A 21,825-nucleotide genomic window follows, 5' to 3' on the forward strand; every position below is an offset into this window, starting at 1 on the left:
GATATTGATTGATCTGGGTAGCATAATTTCATTAAGTTATAACTCATAATAACAAAATATTTTACAAATAAATATATCTACAATATAGCCAATCAATTTCACGCAAGGATAACATTTAATATTTTAAAATTTACTATAACCATTCGATTATGAACTTTAACAGGGTTATATAACCATAGCTTGGTATAAATAAAATAAAAAATATTCAACAAAGTCCAATTAAATATAATGTTATAAATTAGTAGAGTTTACATTAAAACATTTAATAAAATGGATATTTAATCCAAAATGGAAGCGTGTAAACGTACTTTACTCCTATTAAATAAGCTTAAAATAGATCAGTTCCTTAGATCAATATTACACCTGGTCCAAATAGCTCTGCTCAAACAATACAAATGAGTCCATTTTAATCATATAATTCTAAGATACTCACTGCTGCTACAGTAAAAGGGTTAAATGAAGTATCTTAATCTGGAAATTAATAATTTTTAATTTTTAACTAGTAACAAAATGCTTAGTTTATTTAAAATTAGCAAGATTAGCAATCAAACATCATGGAAATTACACGCTAAGTTCCTTAACCTCCTAAAAATCATCACTAAAGCAAGCGTATTTTTGATGAGGGAGAATAAAATAATACTTCTTATGGTTCTAAAATAAGGGCAAACTAATCTTCTATAATAGAAAATAACACATCTTTAGGAAACATTTCGTAAAGAGGAAATTTGAGAAATAGTTCCTTCATTCGTAATACTCAATATGATAAGGACTAGAATATATCTTAGAAATATCCTTACAATAATGTCAAACAAAATGTAAACTCTAAACAGTATCAAGGTAGTTTTATTTAAAGGAATTCTTCTCATGAGTAGAATAATAGAAGCACATCTTGCAATTAAGATGTGAACTAAAAAAAGACATAAAACGATTTAAATCAGCTTAAAAGAAATCTTGTTTTCGAAAAAATAAATAAATAATCATTTGGTAGTTAATAAAATGTTAATGTATCAAACCCAGTGATTAAGTAAAGCGATTTAATACCTGGATAAGGTATTAACAATAATCAATTCAACACTTAGCAGTAAACAATAAAGAGGAATAATATATTTGCTACTACCAATAGTAATTCAATTAAAGCAAGTAATAACACGAGTGGAAGTTTATTCATTCTTAATACTTCTTAGGACTAAGTTTCAAAAGGAATACCTTCTCCAAGCAACTATCAAAGTAACGACGTTCTTCAAACATAACAAAGCTAGATATAAAGCCATAATGAGCAGGAAAGATAAATTATTAATAATAACTTGAAAATAGATTTATCTCAAAATACTTTAAACGTTGTTAAATATACACCAAAGTAGGAAATTTTTAGCTTTGAAAATTCTTAAATATACATTGAAGATTAAGTAGAAACACCACTAGCACCTCACATGTTTCAGCATAATAATTTTACATAAAGCAACATAAACTCTTGTTAAAATGCAGATACGTTGAACTTTTTTAGTACAAATTAAAACGAATAAATGTCCAAGGTTTCAAAAGATAAAAGTAACTAGGATGAATTTAATTCACATGACTATAAAGTATCTCTGTTAGAAGTCACAAATAATGATACATATGAATCAAATAAAATAGCATGTTAGATAGCTGGGAACAGCAACAATGAAAAAAATGTTTATATCAAAGAGTTCGACTAAGAAAAGCAGTTATTTGATTAACAAACAAACAGAATTAATGAACTCTAAGCAGAAAACGTTATGCTCAGAAACAACCTTTAAGAAATAAAAGAGATGTACAATAATTCTCAGATAAACATTACGAAATTTTAAAATACATAGGAAGAGAACAATTAACTAAAGATTTAAATTTTACAATTATAGCTATAAAACAAAGAATATTTGGATAAAATCAAAGATTATGAATAAAAAAGTTCTAATGCTTATTCTCAAAATAATTATTTCTCTAATGAAAATAGCACAAAAGGAGAGAGAAAATCATAAAATTCTCTCAATGAACAGCTGAGAGAGCTTCAAGAAAAGAATGAGTTATTGTCAAAAGAAAAAGTTAGTTTGATGGAGTTGCTTCTCAACTAAGAAAAACTTTATAATCAACTTTCCCAAGATTTTTTAAAGCAGCAAAACTCATAGGAAAGTTAAAGATTTTCATAGCCAGCAGTAGCACCGTAGATTCAAATGCCTCATCCCAAATAGTAATTTTAACATTTTAAATAAAGTGATTTGAAATTTTTTTTGAACAATAAATTTAGCATATAACAATTAGAAGACCAGGTGAAGTCTTTAGAGAAAAATATAGAAACGTTAAAAACAGAAATTATAGACAAAGATAATTTAATTTAATAAATGTAATTTGATCTCAAAGATTCCTAAAAGCAGCTTGGTCTCTTCACAGATTAAATATTAGTCCTAAAGGAAAAACTTGAAAAAAAAGATGATGATTAAAGGCTACTTCAATTAGAAAAAGAACTTATATCTATTTAAAATCAGAACAAAAGCTTAATAGAAACGAACAGCAATTTATAAAAGCATATTGAAATGTTAGAATAAATCAAAACAAGTAAACCACCATAATAATTATAATAACAATAACAACATTAATAATAATAACAAGAATTTTAACCACCTCAACGTGTTTAATTAAGTAAATACTTTGACTAAAACAGAGAAAATGAGCTTTAAATAAAACCTTCTTTGGGTGGATAAGCGTATTTAAACAGTAACAGCAATCATATCCATACAAATTATTCAGATAAAACATACGTTAACAAGCAAAATTATGAAAAATTCATGTCAAATGGCAATAACAATTTAAACAATAAATACCAAAACGCGAAAAATCAAAATTAAATATTATTTACAGTAAATTCAAGTAAAAAGCTTTCAGTTAACAAAATAGAAGATTCTTCTTATAAAGACCCTTACAACTAAAATAAATTTTAGAGTTTGTATAATTGAATGACTTTAGTTAAAAAATATAAAATTAATATTTATGTTTAAAGATAGTATGTTGTAATTTACTTAAATATAATTGACTGATCTTAATTAAAAAATATTAAACTATCATGTATGCTTAAAGAGTAAACTCTTTAAAGTTTTTTTGTTGTAAACTTAATAAAATTGATTTATCTTTATTAAAAAAATATAAAATTATAATTTATTTTAAAGTTAATAAGATAAAATTACTTGATATAATTTATGTTTAAAGTTAATATCTATCTATTTATGTATATTTTAATTTAATTAATTTATCTTAAATATAAAAATGTAAAATTATAATTTATTTTAAATCTAGAAAGCTGTAAGCTACTTATATTTTATTGTTTTTATTTATAAAATATGGTTTTAATATTTAAATTTAATATCTTGTTAACTTAAAATAATTAATTGATCAAAAATGAATTAATAAGATGTAATCTACTTAAATATAGTTGAATCATTTTAATTAAAAAATATAAAATTATAATTTTTGTTTCAAGTTAATATGGTGTAAACTACTTAAACATATATAATTGATTTATCTTAAATAAATAATTATTAAATTATAATTTAAGTTTTAAGATAATATTATTCATTAAAAAATATATAATTTGTATTTATGCTTTAAGTAAATATGCATTTAAAATATATTTAAAAAAATTCATAAATTTTTATTAAAAAATGTAAAATGTATATTTATGTTTAAAATAATTAATTTTTTATAATTTACTTAAATACAATCAATCGACTTTAGTAAGAACATTTAATCAATATTAAAGTAAATATGTTGTAAGTAACTTTAAATAGTTAAAAAATTGAATTAGACAATTTTATTTACAAAATTATCCATTCCTTTGCTAGAATAATGAATATATTTTTTTATTTTGAAATTAATATTTTACTTTAGTTTACTATTTAGATTAGCATTAATTATTCTTTATTTATTTTATTAATTATATGGATTGTGATAGATTAAATATAATTAATTCATTAATTATTTTTATTCAATACTAATACGAAAAAAACCACAAATTAATATTTATAGATAGATAGACAAGTAATCAAATTCAATATACTTTTAAGCCTTTAACGGATATATTTTGTTTAATAAATTCTTAATTAATATTAAATATTGTTTTTTATAAGAAAAATCCGCAAAATTAACAAACAGAAAGGCTAAACAATTAAAAAAGAATTTTTGTGTAAATAAATAATTAATTAAAAATGAGCGCTTCAAAGCTTTCAAGGATGGATCAGCTATTAAGCAGGAATGCATCTATGTTTAATGAGAAACCTAATCATTATAGGAGCAACTCTTCATTTGAAAGCTAGCTAAATTTTGTCAAAGGACAATTAGATAGAAATTAATAGAGTACTTATATGCATTCAAATACTAAAACAGAATCCTTTAATATATTCAACAATAATTTAAATGTTCCTCTTACAAACAGATTACCTCCTTCAAATAAAAAATAATCTTACTACACACCTTAGAAAATTAATAGATAAATTCTTTCTTCCAGTATATATGAGAAAGAAAGCAGCTAACAGCGAAATGATAATAGCTGTAAAAATTTAAGAAACAATGATGCAGCTGAATTCTTTTAAAAAAGTGAATTCAAAGATATAAGTTCTATCAAAAAAAAGACTCCTACAATAGAAAAACACATAGATTATGATTATTATGAATCAGAATAATAGAAAATAAATGAAACTCCATGTTAAAAAATATTGAAATCATATGAAAAAGAAAATTGTTTACTCAAATCAGAGGTAAATCAAATTTTATTTGCTTTTTTTTAAAAATATTAATAAATATTTTACAGAAAAAATAAAACATTTTATTGATAAATTACATAAAATTCAATAAATAATTGAAACAGATGGTTAATTATGTTTTAATATGTTAAAAGCTATAAGATCACAATTAAGAAATGAAGGAAATTAACAGAAAGATAAGAGAAATGGAAAAAGAAAATAAGAAATTAAGGAATGCATTATAATAATATATTGATTAAGATGAAAAAGAAGAGAAGGTGAGAATTTAAAAGGAATCAGAAATCATTTATGTATTGAAAGAAGAAATTGCTAAGCAGCATGTTTTGAATACGAAATTAGGAGAAAAAATTAATTTTTTATAGCAGGTAAATTAATTCTTATAAAAAACAACTTTTGTTAATGAAATTTATTTAAGTAAAATGTAGAATTAGATTAAGAAAAAGAAAAATATTATAAAAAATGTGTCCTTCTAGCTAAAAAGCTAAAAAGTTTTTAGGGCGTTAAACTAGATTTGTAAGAAAAAATATGTAATATTGAGCCAGAACTTGACAAATAATAAATAAAAGTAAAGTTATACAGTTAATTTATTGACGATTTTAAAAATATTTTTTTAAAGAATGAGCTACTTGAATAAGATGCAAGACATTTGTAAATGGAATTAGATTTTTGGAGATAAAAAGCTGAAGATTAAGAATATGAAATGCTAAAGTTTAAAAGGTTTTTTAAATTTCTCACTAATGAATAATTTGAGTTAACTTTATTTTTATCAGAAATGATGAAAAGTTAAGAATTAGGCTGTAAGAATACGAAGACATAGAAGCACAAGATAAGGAAAAATAATTCTCAGAATTAAATTAATTTAAAGCTAAGTTAAAGTAAACAGAAATCGAAAATTAAGATCTAAAAGAATAATTAAAGAAATTGAAGGCTGAATTAGGAAATTCAAACTACTCAGAAGAGAGCTCTCAAGACATAATAGCAAATTTAAAAGCCAAACTTCATGTTGAAACTACAAAGTAAAATATTAAAAATAATTTAATAAAACAATAAATTTAGCAATAAATTATTCTCCAAATCAAGCAATATTCGAACAAATAAATGAAATAAAATTGTTAATATTTTAGTTAATTATCATATAATTTTGCAAGCAGAAGAACAAAACCTAAGAATATTTATATTGAATACATTTATATTTATTTTGAAAACACAGAAATATTTTAAATAAAAAAATAGACTTGAGAATATCACCCAAAAGGAGAAAGAACAAAGAAAGAAGATTGAGGAGTTAGAGAAATAATTAAAATAAATAAAGGAGAAAAATGATAATTTGGAAATAGAAAAAGTTAAACTTGAAGTTTAATAGTAAATAGATGAAGACATTGAAGGAGCTAATTATGAGAAAGTTATAGAAAGGTATTAAAATATTATTTATTTATCTTAAATTTTTAATTTTTTAAAGAATATTAAAGAATTAATATTATTAGGTCAAAAAATAAAGCAGAAGACATTAATAGAGATCAAAATTATATAATAGAAAAGTTATAGAGAGATTTATAAACAAGAGATATGGAGATCATGCAGTTAAAAGAAAACTTTGATAGTCTCTATTTGTAATTAATTGAGAATTAAAATATGCTCAAGGAAGAAATTAATCTCAAAAATAAGGTAGATTATCATTTCATTTCATTTCTTTTACTTCATGCTTCTTACATTTTTTACTGTTTTTTACATAATAATTATTAATTTAATTTACTTTTGTTTTGTTTGTTTTAATAGGTCGAACAAGAAAAGCAAGCTTAAATTATTGAGCTAAACTAAATAAAAAAAGAAATTTCAAAATACAAAGAAAATCTAGAAAACTTTAAACAAAATCTTACTGAATCTTAAATAAAATAACCTCGCAGTAGCAGGATATTTGATAATACTGATCAAAGCAATAACTTTAATGAGAAGATAAAACTTTTAGAAAGCACGATTGCAGATGTTTAAAATAAAAAGAAATAAGTAAATTAAGATAATTAAATGCTGAAATAAAGACTTTAAAGCTTAGATTGTTAGCTAAGTCATAGATCATAAGCCAGTTCATCTAATTTGTCTTAATAATGAATTATATTTATTTTAGAAGCATAAATAATTAAATAGAATGTATAAATGCAAAAAATTTATGTTTCTATAATTAAATTATATATCAAAAAAAATCTTACTTATAAATAAATACCATTCATTAATTTTTTGAAAATATTTATTTACATTTTTAGATTTAATTTTTTATCAATTTTTATTAAAGCTTTTATTTATGCCATTTATTTTTAATACCTTTAACTTTCTAATTTGTACTAAAAAATATTTTAATTTATTTTATATTTGAGATGTAAAAGCCAATATTTTTGAAAAAAAATTATTTTTATTTCGCCTTAATAAATGAGGATTTAAAATAAATAAATGTTAATTTAGATTATCTTTTAAAATTGAATTGAATCAGATTTCATTACAATGAATTTAAATAATATTCTATATTTTGGTTTTTTAAATTTTAAAATACTTTAATTTTTGAATTTTGAGAAAAGAGTTACTGTCCTCACTTTCTTTTTTCTTTCTTTCTCTTATCATATTGCATTTGTAAGTCAGTATTTAATATAAACAATTTTTATAATAAGATTTTTTTTACTTTCTGAATCAGATTAATAAAACAACAATTACTTTACTGTATTGTCTATTTTCATTAATTAACTTTAGATAGTTCAAGCTTTTAAAAAGAAATTAAGATAACTAAAGAAATAATCGTAGAATCAAACAAACAAATATTTAAAATGTAGTAATAATCTAGCTAAAGCTAAATAGTTTCTTTAAATTCAACAAATATTTAATCGGAGGAAGATAATTCCATAGACAAAGAAGAAAATAATAAGATTATAGCACGCTAGTAAGGTAAGATATGTATAAAGAAGGAAAAGAAGAGTTAGATTGATTGGGGTTCCTCTAATTATGAGAAATATATTGTAAACAGACTCTTAACCAATATATGTTTATAATCTTATTAAAATGATGAAAAGATATGATCCTGTCGAATTAGAGAAATACAAATATTTAGATATCCAGTCAGCAGGAGTTGGAAGAATAGAAAGCATCTAATTTAACTTTATAAATCTTATTAAAATTAAGACTATTTTGATCTTGCTCTACTTTTAGAATAATATCAATATCATGTTTACTAATAATTTAATAAAAGTATGTCCTAATTGGGCTTATAAGATTATAGCTTGCCTAATCTATAGACTAAAATAGATGAAGAATTCATTGATTTTGAGAGAAGTGTAAAGAATTGGGCTAACTAAACTCGAGAAAGTGAAATTATGATATTGATTCTAGGCAACATGAATGTAGAAAAAAAATTTCCATAATTAAAAAAATAATTATTTACACAAAATTTGATCAACTTTGTAAGCGGAGATCTGTAAACCACTTACGAAAAAATTATTAATTATAAAAATTATGATTTTCTAACAAATTTTTTAAGAGACTTAGATGAAATAGGGGGAAATGGAAGGGAGGAAATGGAAAGATCTAAATTTATATTAAAACAGTAAATGAAAGATTTTAATGAATTTGAGTTTGAGTTTGATGATAAAATCTTAACTTTGGATGGATTTAGATTACCTTGTAAAATAAAAGTCGAATTACTCTTCTATGATAATGAAAAGAAATAAATATCTAAGAAACCTGGGTTGTATTATTTTATAGTAAATCAATTAAATTTTGATCTGGAAGTAATATAGCATTTAATAGAAATGCGTCAGCAAAATCAATAAAATAGTTTATCTATCTTCAACTAAGCCTTCAGAGAAATATATGATCATATGAATTTTGAGTATAAATGTTATTAAGAGTATTTTTTAGAGAAATTTTATAGCTAAAAAAGTACATCATGATCTTGATTTTATTTAATTGAAAAGCATATTTACTAGTATGTTCAAAAAGTTTGTTTTAGACAATTTTAAATAAATCTATATATATATATATATATATAGTAATTTAATTGCAATTTGTTTTCATTTATTTATTATATATAATATATTAGTAAACTATATATGTTATTGCTAATACATATAAAGTTGGTTATTGAAAAGCTAATAGATTTAACTTAAGAATTTGAAATTAACATGAATTTAAAAAATAATAGATTTTTTATGAAAAAAAAAAAATTGAATAACTTTTTATCTCTTAAGCTCCTTCCTTCCTTCTTTTAAATTCAAATTATCTGTTTTTTTGTTGGTACTAAATAATATATTTATTATATATTTTATTCTCATTATTATTGTTTTATATTTAAAGAATAGAATTTGGTTACATAGAATTAAACTACATATAAATGCAAAGATATTGATTATTTAATATGTTAATTATACAATATTAACAGGAATTAAAAAATTATTGAACAGCAGTATTCAATTAATAGTTAATATTATATTTACAACACTCTTATTAATTATTTTGGTCTGATTAATTCTTTTGTATTAACCTTCATGGTTTATAACTTGTATTTGCTATCACTAACTTTTTTAATTTAAGAAATTTATTCCTTTCTTATAAGAACTCATTTTTAGAAAAGTCATGAATCCTTTAATAATTTATAATTATATAAAATATTATAAAATAGTCAGCTTTATTTATACTTAAATAGCTTTTATTCTTTTAATTTGGTTATCATAATTTATTCTACTTTAACTCAATTAAGTAAAATAAACTATTTTGAAAAATTATTAATTAATTATTGCTCTATAATTAATAATAAAAAAAAATAATCTATTTACATAAGTTAAAGTATCAAATATTTTAGGTTTTAGCACCTTAATATCGAAGAACTTAAATTAGATAATTCTTATTAATTAATATCGTTATACCTTTTTATTATAAAACTTGAAGAGAAGAAGGACAAGAATAATAAAAACAATAAATTTAAATAAAATAAAAAAATAAAATTAAAGAAATTAATTTTATAATTAATCAGAATGAATAAAAAAATAAATTGAAAAAATTTTACGATAAATCAAGATTCAAAAACTTGAGGTTTATACATTTTTACAAGATTTAACATAATTCTTCTATTCCTTCTTCACTTATATCAGTTTATCTGTTTATAAAAAAATTATTTGTTTGCAAATAAATAACAAAGAAATTAATATATAAAATAAAATCTTTAAATTCAATATTAAAAATTCATTAATTGAAAAATTAATAATTGTAGGAATTTATATATATTCACATATGAGTAATGAATGTATACAATCAGTGGCGATAATTCTTAGAATTTTTTTATTCCTTAACGTATAATTTTTTCAAAATAATTGTTTAAAGTATAAAATTGATCGTCTTAAATATTTTTAAAATTTATTTTATCAATAACAACAATAAAATTAGCTTTAAAAATTATTAGGTGAATAAATTACATTTGTATGAAAAAGCAATTTCTTCATTAAATTTTTAAAATAATTAGCCTAAAATATTATTTTTTGACATTTTTACACCAGGAAATCAGAATTATGAGCACTAAAAATAATAAAAATTAAAATATATTTACGAGGCATCAAGAGTCAACATTGTAAGATTAGTACAAGTCTACAACCAAAATATTAAATCTAATGCCCCTTCACCATTAATTTGATTATTCCTTTTAAAATATTTATTGTAATGAATATGTTTGTTTGTTTATTTGTTTTTTTGTTTCTTTGTTTGTTTCTTTGTTTGTATTTAGAAGTATAATCAAAGAAAATTAAAATTTCAAACACAAACAAATGAAATATTAAATAAAAATCTATATAAAACAAATAAATATGTTTTTATTTATTTTACCTGACATTAAAAATCACATTTATGATTTTAGTTTATTTAACTAGCTAATCATTTGAATTTGATTTATCTTTGCGAATTAGATTTTCTCTTTTTAGATTTTGATAGACATTTTAAAAAGGAATTATTAAATAGCTAAGTTAAATTAAAATTAAAACATAATTTTTTTTGCTTAATATTTTTTAATAATAAGTTAAAAGCAAAATAAATTAAAATAAATAAATATTTCAGGATTTAATACTCTAAATTAAGATTCAAACTAAGGAGATTGCGACATTATACTAAAGCACAAATTAATTAATAAGCTCCTATAGATTTAATCTAATTTTCGCTTTTGATAATATTAATTAATTTATGATTTGAATTTGGTAAGTGGGATCTTATAATCAGAATTTAAAAGAATAAAAAATAATTAAAACTAAAAAAAACAAACAATATGTTTTACCTAACATCTAGAGTTAAATCTTAGAGATTCAAACATTATTATAATAATGAAGCTAACTCGAACGCACCTCTTTCATCTATAGAACTGATTTTATTTAAAAAAAAGCCTTAATATTTGATATTGAAAGGAATCTTAAACTTAATTATATATAAATATATTTTAGTTTTTATCAAATTACAGACAATAAAATAAATTAATTATTTTAGTTTTTTATAAATTTATTTTTATACTTGAAATCCTCCTATATTTTCAACAATCTCCCCAAATTTGTTAAACCCGCTTTCAGCACGAAAAAAAAATGTTTATAGGCAAATGAATATTTTTTTGGGTGGGAATATAAGAAAATATGTGGTATAATAATAAAAATTATACGTTTTTATTAGTTTAATAGCCAAATATAAAAGATTTGTGCTATTAATAAAGGTATTAGTAAAGAGTGTTATTTGCATAGGTGTTATTCTGAAACCCCTTTTATTTATTTAAATAAAAAATTTTTTAACTTATTTGTTAAGAAGTAAACTAAAATTTTAATATTTTGTTTAATCTAAACAAAGAGAATATCCACAATTAAAATAAAATCACATTAGAAAGCACAATAAGAAAATCAAAAATGGAATATTTCTAGCTTCATATTAATTCGTATTACACTAACAAGTTATATTAATTAATAGTTTTTACTTTATTTCAAGTTTAAGATTTAAGAGATTAGTGAATTATATCAAGAAAAGGGCTAATCTTTTTAAATCATATTCATCCTTATCTTCAAAATAAGAGCATGCTTGTTCTTTAGAATAAATATATCTTTTATCATAATATAATTAAAATTTATATCAATCCACATAAGAAAATATTATTGATTGATTTAACATAATATAAATAATAAATTAGAATAAATAAAAGTAAATGTCAATAAAATTAAAACTTAAAGAAAATTTTAAATTTACTTTTTTAGCTTTTCAAAATTTTAATCAAGAATGCATATAACTGTTTAATTCGATATACGAGAATAATTTTAAAGCTTTATTTATGTTAAAATTAAGTAAAAAGTATTTTTATGTAATTAATTAGCTACATCTATTATTTGACTCTCAAAACATTTTTTCAATTCTATCATTTTTACTCCCTACTTTAATTTATAAAACTATTTTTTGTAATTTAATCAATTATTATAATCAAACATAAACAAATCAACTTTTTAAATAATAGCTTTCTAATAAAAATTTGGAAAAAATACTTTTATTTTATATTATTTTTTTCAAATTAATAAATAGAAAATATTTAAATTAAAAACACTTTTATTTTTTCTTAATTTATTATTTTTATCTATATTAATATACATATAAATATAAATATTTGATTGGATATATTTACTGTAATTTCTTGATTAGCATCTTTAAGATACTACTATCAACAAAAAACAAAGAATTAATTTTCAAATTTATTTGATAGGTTTTCCAGAATTTTTTAGCTAAAAAATTCTGGAAATTAAGATTCACTCATAATTGAATGAAAATATAAATTTTATGCTTAAATTTTAAACCATATTCATCTTAATCTTCAAAATAGAGCGCATACTTATTCTTTATAATAAATATATCTTTTATTATAATATAAATAAAGTATATTTCAAAACAATTAAGAAAATATTATTGATTGATTTAACATAATCAAAAAAATTAGAATTAAATAAAAGTGTAAAAATAAATCTATTATTTGACTATCAAAACATTTTTTCAATTCTAGCATTTTTACTCTCTACTTTAATTTTTAGAAACAATTTTTTGTCATTAAATAAATTATAAAAATCAAAGATAAGCAAATCAACTTTAGATAATAGCTTTAAAATCAAAATTTTTTGCTATTTTATTTATTCAAAATTAACTATTTCATGTAAGTTTCTTTTGACATAATAATGTAAATAAATTAACTTTAGAAAATAGTTTTCAAATAAAAAACTCTAATAAATTAATAGAAAATATTTTCATTAATATTTACTTTTATTTATTCAAAAATTAATTATTTTTATCTAAATTTCTACTGGCATAAAAATTTGATCTAAGTTAGTCAAATTTCAATAAGCAAATAAGTTGAATAGAGTAAGTAATATGTATAAATATAAATATTTGATTGGATATATATTCTATTATTTCTTGATTAGAATCTTTAATAAATAACAATACCACTGTCTACAAAAAAGAAAGAATTAATTAAATCTCAATTTATATCTCTACTAAAGATTGTAATAGAGTCAATAATAATCAATGAAATGCTATATTTAAATTATATATTATTTTAAGCCTTTTTTATTTGATTTTCTGTCTAATAATTCTTATGATATTACAAATTTTTGATAAAATTAATTAATTTTGATTAAAACTTTGTGATATGGAAATTGAAAGTGATAATAAATAATAAAAATCTAGGAAAGATGAATAAATATTTTATGAAACAAGAATACAAAAAGTAAACCCAAACATAAGTAAAAAGAAATAAAAAAAGAGATTAAAACTACAATGGTCTCCAATAATAACTAAAACTTTGGAACCTGATGAAAGTCCTATTTTTATTTATAACTTTTTTAGAATGATGAAAAGTTATGATGATAACAATTATGAAAGATTTAATAATTATGGATACTAAGATGCGGGTATAGGCATTATTGAATAAATAAAACTTGATAAAGTGAATGAAACCATAGATATCTCAATGACTACATATTCTTAAGGAATCGTTAATTTTAGGCACTTAATTAAAATGTATAAATCTTATTAACATTAAAAGTATTACGAATTGGCTTAGGTTCTGCAAGAATACTAAAAGTGGGCTGATAAAATCTAAGCTTGTAGATATTAAATGTAAAAATCTGAGCTATAGAATGAAGATTTGCTTGAATTAAACTAATTCTAATTTTAATAATTTCAAAAAATAGCTAAGGAGTGGACAAATGCTTAATATGAAGATTAGTTGTATGACTTTATTATTGGTTATTTTGATTATAAAACATTATGCCCAGTATTAAAAATGCAAGTAATTTCTAAAAACTTATCGTTATTTGTAGGGAATGGCTTTGAAGAAACATATAATAGCATTTCTAATCAAAAAAATAAGGATTTTTTTAGTTTCTTTGTTAGAGATTCCAAATTCGATGGTATGTATTAGCTAGAGAAAACTATTAAATATATAAACTAGACAATTAATTATCAAGAAGATTTTTTAATTGATGAAGAACTTACAACAGTAGAAGGCTATGTAATTCCTGTTAAGAAATCTATGAAATTTATTTTTTATAATTAAATCACCAACCAATTGTAAAAAGAACCTTACTAGTATTTTATAATAAGTCATGGTTATAATGTTGAACCTCAATGGATTAAATTTCTATTAGAAAAGAGGAGCAGCCAAAGGAAACCAACACTTGATTAAAATAGCATCACTAAGCTAAACATAGTGAAAGAGTTGTAAAATTTCGATTATAACTGTTAAAAAGAGTATTTTATTGAAAAATATTATAATCAACAATTAAATTAATTTATTTAAATTTAAGATTGAAATTTAAATATTAAAATATTTTAATTTTATAAACATTTATAAAGAAAGTGTTTCAAAAACTTCTTTTTAACTCATGAAATTGAAAAAATAACTCTAAATATATTTTTTTTTAATTAATATTTTATGTTTTTATAAAAACACTAAATAATTAAAATACAAAAATTAGCTAAAATAATTATAAAGGCCAAAATTTTTGGAAAAAAAAGATTTTTATTTTGCCTTAATTAATGAGGGTTTATAATAAATGATTATTTAAGTTTAGCTTTTCAAATTCAATTGAATCAGATTTTATTAAGATGAATTTAAATAATATTCTATTTTTTTAGTTTTTTAAATTTAAAATACTTTGATTTTTGAATTTCGTGAAAAAGTTACTGTCCTCTCTTTCTCTCTTTTTATTTTATTGCATTTATAAGTCTGCATTTAATATAAACAATTTTTAAAGTAAGATTTTTTTTTTTCAGAATAAGATTAATAAAACAACAATTAATTTACTGTTTTGTCTATTTTGATTAATAAACTTTAGATAATTCAAGCTTTTAAAAACAAAAAAATAACAAAAATCAAGAAATAGTCGTAGAACTAAATAACCAATATTAAAAAATGGAATAATAATCTAGTTAAAGTTAAATTATTTCTTAATACTCAACAAGTATTTAATCGGAGAAAGATTCTTCAACGGATAAAGAAGAAAAAAATAAGATTATAGTGCGTTAGTAAGGTAAGATATGTAAAAAAAGAAGGAAAAGAAGAGTTAGATTGATTGGGGTTCCTCTAATAATTAGAAATATATTGCAAACAAATTCTGATCCAATATACGTTTATTATCTCATTAAAATGATGAAAAGATATGATCCCGATGAGTTAGAGAAATATAAGTATTTTGGTATTCAGTCAGCTGGAGTTGGAAGAATAGTAAGCATCTAATTAGATAAAATTAATAGATTTATTGACATTGAGCTAAATATGTAATCGCTTGGAGATCAAAATTTTTAGCATCTAATTTAACTTTATAAATCTTATTAAAATTAAGATTATTTTGATCTCGCTGTACTTTTGGAATAATATCAATATCACGTTTACTTATAATTTAATAAAAGTTTATCCTTATTGGGATTATAAGATTATAACTTGCCAAATCTATAAACTAAAATAGATGAAGAATTCATTGATTTTGAGAGAAGTGTAAAAAATTGGGCTAACAAAACTAGAGAAAGTGAAATCATGATAATAGCTCTGGGCAATATAAATTTAGAAAAAAAATTCCCATAATTAAAAAAATAAATATTTTCATAAAATTTGATTAATTTTGTAAGCGGAGATTTGTAAACAACTTACGAAAAAATTATTAATTATAAAAATTATGATTTCCTTACAAATTTTTTAAGAGACTTAGATGAAATAGGGGGAAATGGAAGGGAGGAAATGGAAAGATCTAAATTTATCTTAAAACAGTCAATGAAAGATTTTAATGAATTTGAGTTTGAGTTTGAAGATAAAATCATAACTTTGGATGGATTTAAGTTACCTTGTAAAATAAAAGTCGAATTATTCTTCTATGATAATGAAACAAAATAAATATCTAAGAAACCTGGATTATATTATTTTTTAGTAAATCATTTAAATTTTGATCTGGAAGTAATATAGTATTTAATTGAAATGCGCCTGAAAAATCAATAAAATAGTTTATAAATTTTCAACTAAACATTCAGAGAAGCATATGATCACATGAACTTTGAGTATTAATGCTATTAAGAGTATTTTTTAGAGAAATTTTATAACAATAAAAGACATTATCTTGATTTTAATTGAAAATAAATACACATTACCCATTTTATTATATTAATTATAGAAATATATATATATTATGTAATCACATACATTTATTTACTTTTTTTAAAAGCTAATAATTCTATCACCCAACATTTTATATCTAAAATAATTAATTAATCAAAATTTCATAGACTATTTTAACCGAAAAAATAAAAATCATTATCTTAATATAAATAGGTAAAATATTTGTTTTAAATTAAATAACAAAATCATTAACTAAGTGTAAAAAAATAAAATATTTATATTAGTTTAAAAAAACCAAATGTTTATTTGAATATTATTAAACCAACATTCTAAAAATATTGATTGATACAAATATAAATAATTTAAATATACTAAAAATAAATATAATGAAATATCATTTAGATAGTGTATATATAGCAGCAATAGCTCAGGTATAAAAATTTGTTTATGTAAAATTATACTCATTCTAACCAAAATATTTAATAAAGTTGTTAGTAAGGATGTAATTATAATTTTAACTGTTAAGTGATACATATGTCTTTTAATTTTATAATTTTTAGCAATAAGTTTATAATTGATATATTAAATGTTTGAAGAACTTTGCTTCTACTCACCTTTTGTATAGACAGATATTCACATATAAGAATTAATATTTGTTATTACTAGCTTATTTAATTTAAGAAACTTATTCCTTTCTTTTAAGAACTAATTTTTCGAAAATTCATTGCTCCTTTAATAATTTATTATAAAAAAACATATTATAATATAGTCAATTTTTTTAATAATAAATAGCTATTATTGTTTGAATTTATCTTTCACTATGATAATTTATTCAATAGTTTGAAAAACTTGAAAATTAATAACTGAATTAGTTAGTTGCAGGTAAAATATAAAAAGTAAATAATTAATTTACCTAAGAAAGAGTATCAAATTTATAAGGTTTTAGCACATTAATAAAGAGGAACTTAAATTAGACAAATCTTATTAACTAATATTGTTAAACCTTTTTATATAAAAAACATATAAATAACTTGAAAAAAAGAAGTACGAGAATAATAAAAATAATAAATTTAAAGAAAATAAACTAAAAGAAATCTATCTACTTTATAATCAATCAATCAATCAATCAATCATACATTCATGATGAAAAAAAAATAAATTGAAAAATATTTTACGATAAATTAAGATTCAAAGCTTTGAGATTTATGCATTTTTATAAAACTAAGCATAATTCTTATATTCCTAATTCACTCATTTAAGTTTGTCTTTTTATAAATAAATAAATAAATAATTTATTTGTTGGCAAATAAATAACAAGAAGTATAAAAAATGAAATTGATTAATTAAATATTATTCTTAAAATTTATTAATTTTAAAATTAGAAATTCTAGGAAAATACAAATATGAAAAAATAAATAATCAGCGGCTGGCTGGCGATAATTTTTAGACAATTTTTCATTATTTCTTTCTCGAATGATTTATAAAAATAATTGTCTAAAGTATAAAATTCATAGTATAAATAACAGTTTTAAAGTTAGTATTAAAAATTATAATGTATGTAGTAAATTAATTATATTTGTATGAATTAAAATTTCTTAAATTAATATTCTAAAATATTATTTATTTTTGCCATTTTGACATTAGGAAAAGAGAATTAATTATTAATAGGGAAAATAATAAGAATTAAAATATTTTTACGAAGCATCAATATCCAGCATTATAAGATTAGAACAAGTCTACAACCAGAAAATTAAACCTAATGCTCCTTCATCATTAATTTGATTATTCCTATTGGAATATTATTTTAATTTATTTGTATGTACATAGAAGTATAACCAAAGAAGACAAATAAAAGTGAAAATATTAAATCTAAACATAAAAATTATCAAATAAAAATCTAAATAAAGCAAATAATTTTTATTTATTAAAATTATTTTAGATATTATAAAATCTTAACTTCTTATTTAATGTTATTTGATTAAATAAATAAATAAATCTGAAATATGTTTGTTTAAAATGTTTTACCTAACATTTAAAATCACATTTAAGAGTTTAGTTTATTTAACAAGCTTATTCTTTAGGTTCTATATATCTTAGTCAATTAAATTTGATCTTTTCAGATTTTCATAGATATTTTAAAAAAGGAATAACTAACTATAAAATCTCAATTTAATTAAAATTAAAGCAGAATTTTGTTTTAAAGAGTAAATAAAAGCCAAATAAACTAAAATAAGTATTTCAAAATTTACTACTCTAAATTGAGGTTTAATTTTAGGAGATTACAACATTATGCTAAAGTGCAAATTAATTAATAAGCTCCTCTAGATTCAATTTAATTTTCGCTTTTTATAATATTAATTATGATTTTAAATTTGGAAATTAAATGAAATGCAAAGTTTAAAAATTATGTAGAATAAATCAAATATAATTAGAATTAAATAGAAATAAGATAAAAAATGAAGAGTAGAGTATTTATTTATTTGTTACCTAATACCTAGAGTTAAATTTTAGAGATTCATGCATTATCGTAGTAATAAAGCTAATTCGGACGCACCATTTTCTTTGATAAAACTGATTTTAAAATTAATTTTAAAAGAAAATTAGCCCAAATATTTGATATTGAAAGTAAGTAATCTTATTAAACTTAAATATATTTGGGTAATGACCAATTAAAAGCAATAAAATAAATCATTTTAGTTTTTTATAAATTAATTTTTATACTTTAAATCCTCTTATATTTTAGACAGTCTACCTAAGTTAAACCCACTTTCGGCATCAGATTAAACCAAAAAAATTTTAAAGGTCAATATTGAAGTGGATGGAAATATAGGAAAATGTACAGTATAAAAATAAAAAATATACGTTTTTATGAATATAATAGTCAAATTTAAGAGGTTAGCGCAATTAATAAAGGTATTAGCAAAGCATTTTATTTCCTATACCCCAATTTTGAAGCCCCTTTTATTTAAATCAAAATTTATAAGCTTTTTTGCAAAGAAGTAAACTAAAATTTTAATTTTTTGTTTCTTTAAAACTAAACATATGAGAGCATTCACAATTAAATTATCCAAATAAACTCAAATTAGAAAGCAAAAAAAAAAAAATTCTATTGTTTTAATTGTTTTTGATTATCCTGATTAGAATCATGCTTATAAGTAAAATGAATTGCTAGTTTTTACATTATTTAGAGTTTGAGATTTAAGAGATTAGTGCATTTTATCAAAATAGTAGCTAAACTTTTTAAATCATATTCATCCTAACCTTCAAAATAAGTGCATAATTATTCTTTAGAATAAATATAACTTTTATTATAGTACAAACAAAATAAATATAAAAAAACAATTAAAAAAATATCATTAAAGTGAATTAAATGATTAAAATTAATTTAAAAGTATAGCAAAAATTAAACAAAAAGAATATTTAAACTTAATTTACTTTTTCATCTTTTCAATATTCTAATGAAGAATTTATATTTCAGTATAGTTAGATATTTGAGGACAATTATAAAACTAAATTTACGTTAAAATTAAAAGTAAAAAATATTTTAGGTAATTATCTACATCTGTTATTTGATTGTAAAAACATTTTTTCAATTCTAGCATTTTTTCTCCCTAATTTATTTTTGGAAACAGTTTGTTTTCATTTAATAAAAAATAAATATAAATTATCAAAGATTAACAATTAAATAGATTAATAAGCTTTGAAAACTATTTAGTTAACTACAACAATAATACACAATAGTTTATTAATTTAAAATACTTTTAGTTCTTTTAACATAATAATTTGATTTAGGTTAGTAAAATTTCAGTATAAAAAATAAATTCCAAATACAATTCAGATATTATTGGTAATAAAAATGTAAATATAAATATTTGATTGGATATCTATTTTTTTTAATTATCTATTTTAAGTGTTTGCAATTTTTTCTGTCTATAATTTCTTAAGATTTATAGAAAAAAATATAAATTTTTGATAGGATTAATTAAGTTTGATGAATATTTTTGTGTTATGGAGATTGAAAGTTATAATTAATAATAAGAATCTAGGAAAGATGAATAGTTTTCTGAAACAAGAATACAAAAAATAAGCCCTACCATCAGCAAAAAGAAATAAAAAAGTAGATTAAAACTAAAATGGTCTCCAATAATAGTTAAATCTTTGGAACCTGATTAAAGTCCTATCTTTATTTATAATTATTTTAGAATGATGAAAAGTTATGATGACAACAATTATGAAAGGTTTAATAATTATGGATTTTAAGATGAGGGTATAGGCATCTATGAATAAATAAAGCTTGATAAAGTGAATGAAACTATAGATGTCTAGATGACTACATATTCTTAAGGAATAATCAACTTTAGACATTTAATTAAAATGTATAAATCTTACTAAAATTAAAAGTATTACGAATTAGCTTTGGTTTTGAAAGAATATTAATAGTGGGTTGATAAGACCTAAGCTAGTTTGTATTAATTGTTAAAATCTGTCAATGAAGGTTTGTTTGAATTAACTTAACTCTAATTTTAGTAATTTCAATAAAAAGCAAAGGATTGGGCATATACTTAATATGAAGATTAGTTGTACGACTTTGTTATTGGTTATTTAGATTTTAAAACAAAATCTCCAGTGTTAAAAATGAACGTAATTTCCAAAAACTTATCATTATTTGTAGGTAATGGTTTTGAAGAAATTTACTATAACATTTCTAATCAAAAAAAGAAGGATTTTTTTAGTTTCTTTGTTAGAGATTCCAAATTCGATGGTATGTATTAGTTAGAGAAAACTATTAAATATATGAAGTAGACAATTAATTATCAAGAAGATTTTGTAATTGATGAAGAACTTACAACAGTAGAAGGCTACGTAATTCCTGTTAAGAAAACTATGAAATTTATTTTTTATAATTAAACTACCAACCAAGTGTAATAAGAACCTTACTAGTGTTTTATAATAAGTAATGGTTATAATGTTGAACCATAGTGGATTAAATTTCTATTAGAAAAGAGGAGCTAAAATATACCAATTCTTGATTAAAACAGCATCAATAACCTAAGTATAGTGAAATAGCTGTAAAATTTCGATTATGTCTGTTAAAAAGAGTATTTTATAGAAAAATATTATAATAAAGAAAAAAATTAATTTATCTAAATTTAAGATTGAAATTTAAATATTGCTAATCTTCAAATTAAAATATTGAAAAGTGTTTAGGTAGATATTTCATTTAATTTTATGATTTTAATCTAATCTTGTTTTTTTGTTCTATATTTTAGCTGTTTTTATCAAATTTTTAAAAATTTTTATATTTAATGCCATTTCTCAAATTTTGAATTTAAAAAAATTTTTTACTATTATATTCTTAACAAAAAAATCCCTTATTTTAAAATAGTTATAAATTGAAAAAAGGTGATCAATTCA

The 21,825-nt window shown here is 20.5% G+C and overlaps 8 protein-coding genes across 8 annotated transcripts; 6 read left to right on the top strand and 2 right to left on the bottom strand. All coding sequences in view use genetic code 6, as the record gives it.

Moving 5' to 3' along the window:
* Positions 1-26: 26 nt before the first annotated feature.
* On the top strand, positions 27-2,972 carry TTHERM_00463100 (endo-1,4-beta-xylanase xylA, putative; the record flags this gene model as incomplete). Its single annotated transcript, XM_001018807.2, has 2 exons — positions 27-2,209; positions 2,267-2,972. The coding sequence occupies exons 1-2, from the start codon at positions 150-152 to the stop codon at positions 2,970-2,972; spliced, it is 2,766 nt and encodes a 921-aa protein (XP_001018807.2). The 5' UTR covers positions 27-149.
* Positions 2,973-4,217: 1,245 nt separating this feature from the next.
* On the top strand, positions 4,218-6,878 carry TTHERM_00463110 (hypothetical protein; the record flags this gene model as incomplete). The annotated part of the gene is made up of 8 exons (XM_001018808.2): positions 4,218-4,766; positions 4,907-5,137; positions 5,188-5,337; positions 5,389-5,489; positions 5,543-5,788; positions 6,006-6,185; positions 6,257-6,437; positions 6,549-6,878. 8 exons carry the CDS (start codon positions 4,218-4,220, stop codon positions 6,876-6,878), a joined length of 1,968 nt encoding a protein of 655 aa, XP_001018808.2.
* A 1,124-nt stretch (positions 6,879-8,002) lies between these two features.
* Positions 8,003-8,701, top strand: TTHERM_00463120 (hypothetical protein; the record flags this gene model as incomplete). The annotated part of the gene is made up of 1 exon (XM_001018809.2): positions 8,003-8,701. The coding sequence occupies one exon, from the start codon at positions 8,003-8,005 to the stop codon at positions 8,699-8,701; it is 699 nt and encodes a 232-aa protein (XP_001018809.2).
* A 1,343-nt stretch (positions 8,702-10,044) lies between these two features.
* TTHERM_000463128 (transmembrane protein, putative) lies at positions 10,045-10,434 on the top strand (the record flags this gene model as incomplete). Its single annotated transcript, XM_012798283.1, has 2 exons — positions 10,045-10,206; positions 10,267-10,434. 2 exons carry the CDS (start codon positions 10,045-10,047, stop codon positions 10,432-10,434), a joined length of 330 nt encoding a protein of 109 aa, XP_012653737.1.
* Positions 10,435-13,449: 3,015 nt separating this feature from the next.
* On the top strand, positions 13,450-14,515 carry TTHERM_000463129 (3' exoribonuclease family 1 containing protein; the record flags this gene model as incomplete). The annotated part of the gene is made up of 2 exons (XM_012798284.1): positions 13,450-14,313; positions 14,381-14,515. 2 exons carry the CDS (start codon positions 13,450-13,452, stop codon positions 14,513-14,515), a joined length of 999 nt encoding a protein of 332 aa, XP_012653738.1.
* Positions 14,516-15,216: 701 nt separating this feature from the next.
* Positions 15,217-16,425, top strand: TTHERM_00463130 (hypothetical protein; the record flags this gene model as incomplete). Its single annotated transcript, XM_001018810.3, has 1 exon — positions 15,217-16,425. The coding sequence occupies one exon, from the start codon at positions 15,217-15,219 to the stop codon at positions 16,423-16,425; it is 1,209 nt and encodes a 402-aa protein (XP_001018810.2).
* A 618-nt stretch (positions 16,426-17,043) lies between these two features.
* Positions 17,044-18,287, bottom strand: TTHERM_000463138 (transmembrane protein, putative; the record flags this gene model as incomplete). Its single annotated transcript, XM_012798285.1, has 4 exons — positions 17,044-17,140; positions 17,324-17,413; positions 17,586-17,675; positions 18,109-18,287. 4 exons carry the CDS (start codon positions 18,285-18,287, stop codon positions 17,044-17,046), a joined length of 456 nt encoding a protein of 151 aa, XP_012653739.1.
* A 1,175-nt stretch (positions 18,288-19,462) lies between these two features.
* TTHERM_000463139 (hypothetical protein) lies at positions 19,463-20,507 on the bottom strand (the record flags this gene model as incomplete). The annotated part of the gene is made up of 3 exons (XM_012798286.1): positions 19,463-19,712; positions 19,846-19,919; positions 19,971-20,507. 3 exons carry the CDS (start codon positions 20,505-20,507, stop codon positions 19,463-19,465), a joined length of 861 nt encoding a protein of 286 aa, XP_012653740.1.
* Between the last annotated feature and the right edge of the window lie 1,318 nt (positions 20,508-21,825).

Source organism: Tetrahymena thermophila (assembly GCF_000189635.1).
Source record: "Tetrahymena thermophila SB210 genomic scaffold scf_8254593, whole genome shotgun sequence".
NCBI classification, from domain to species: Eukaryota; Ciliophora; class Oligohymenophorea; order Hymenostomatida; family Tetrahymenidae; genus Tetrahymena; species Tetrahymena thermophila.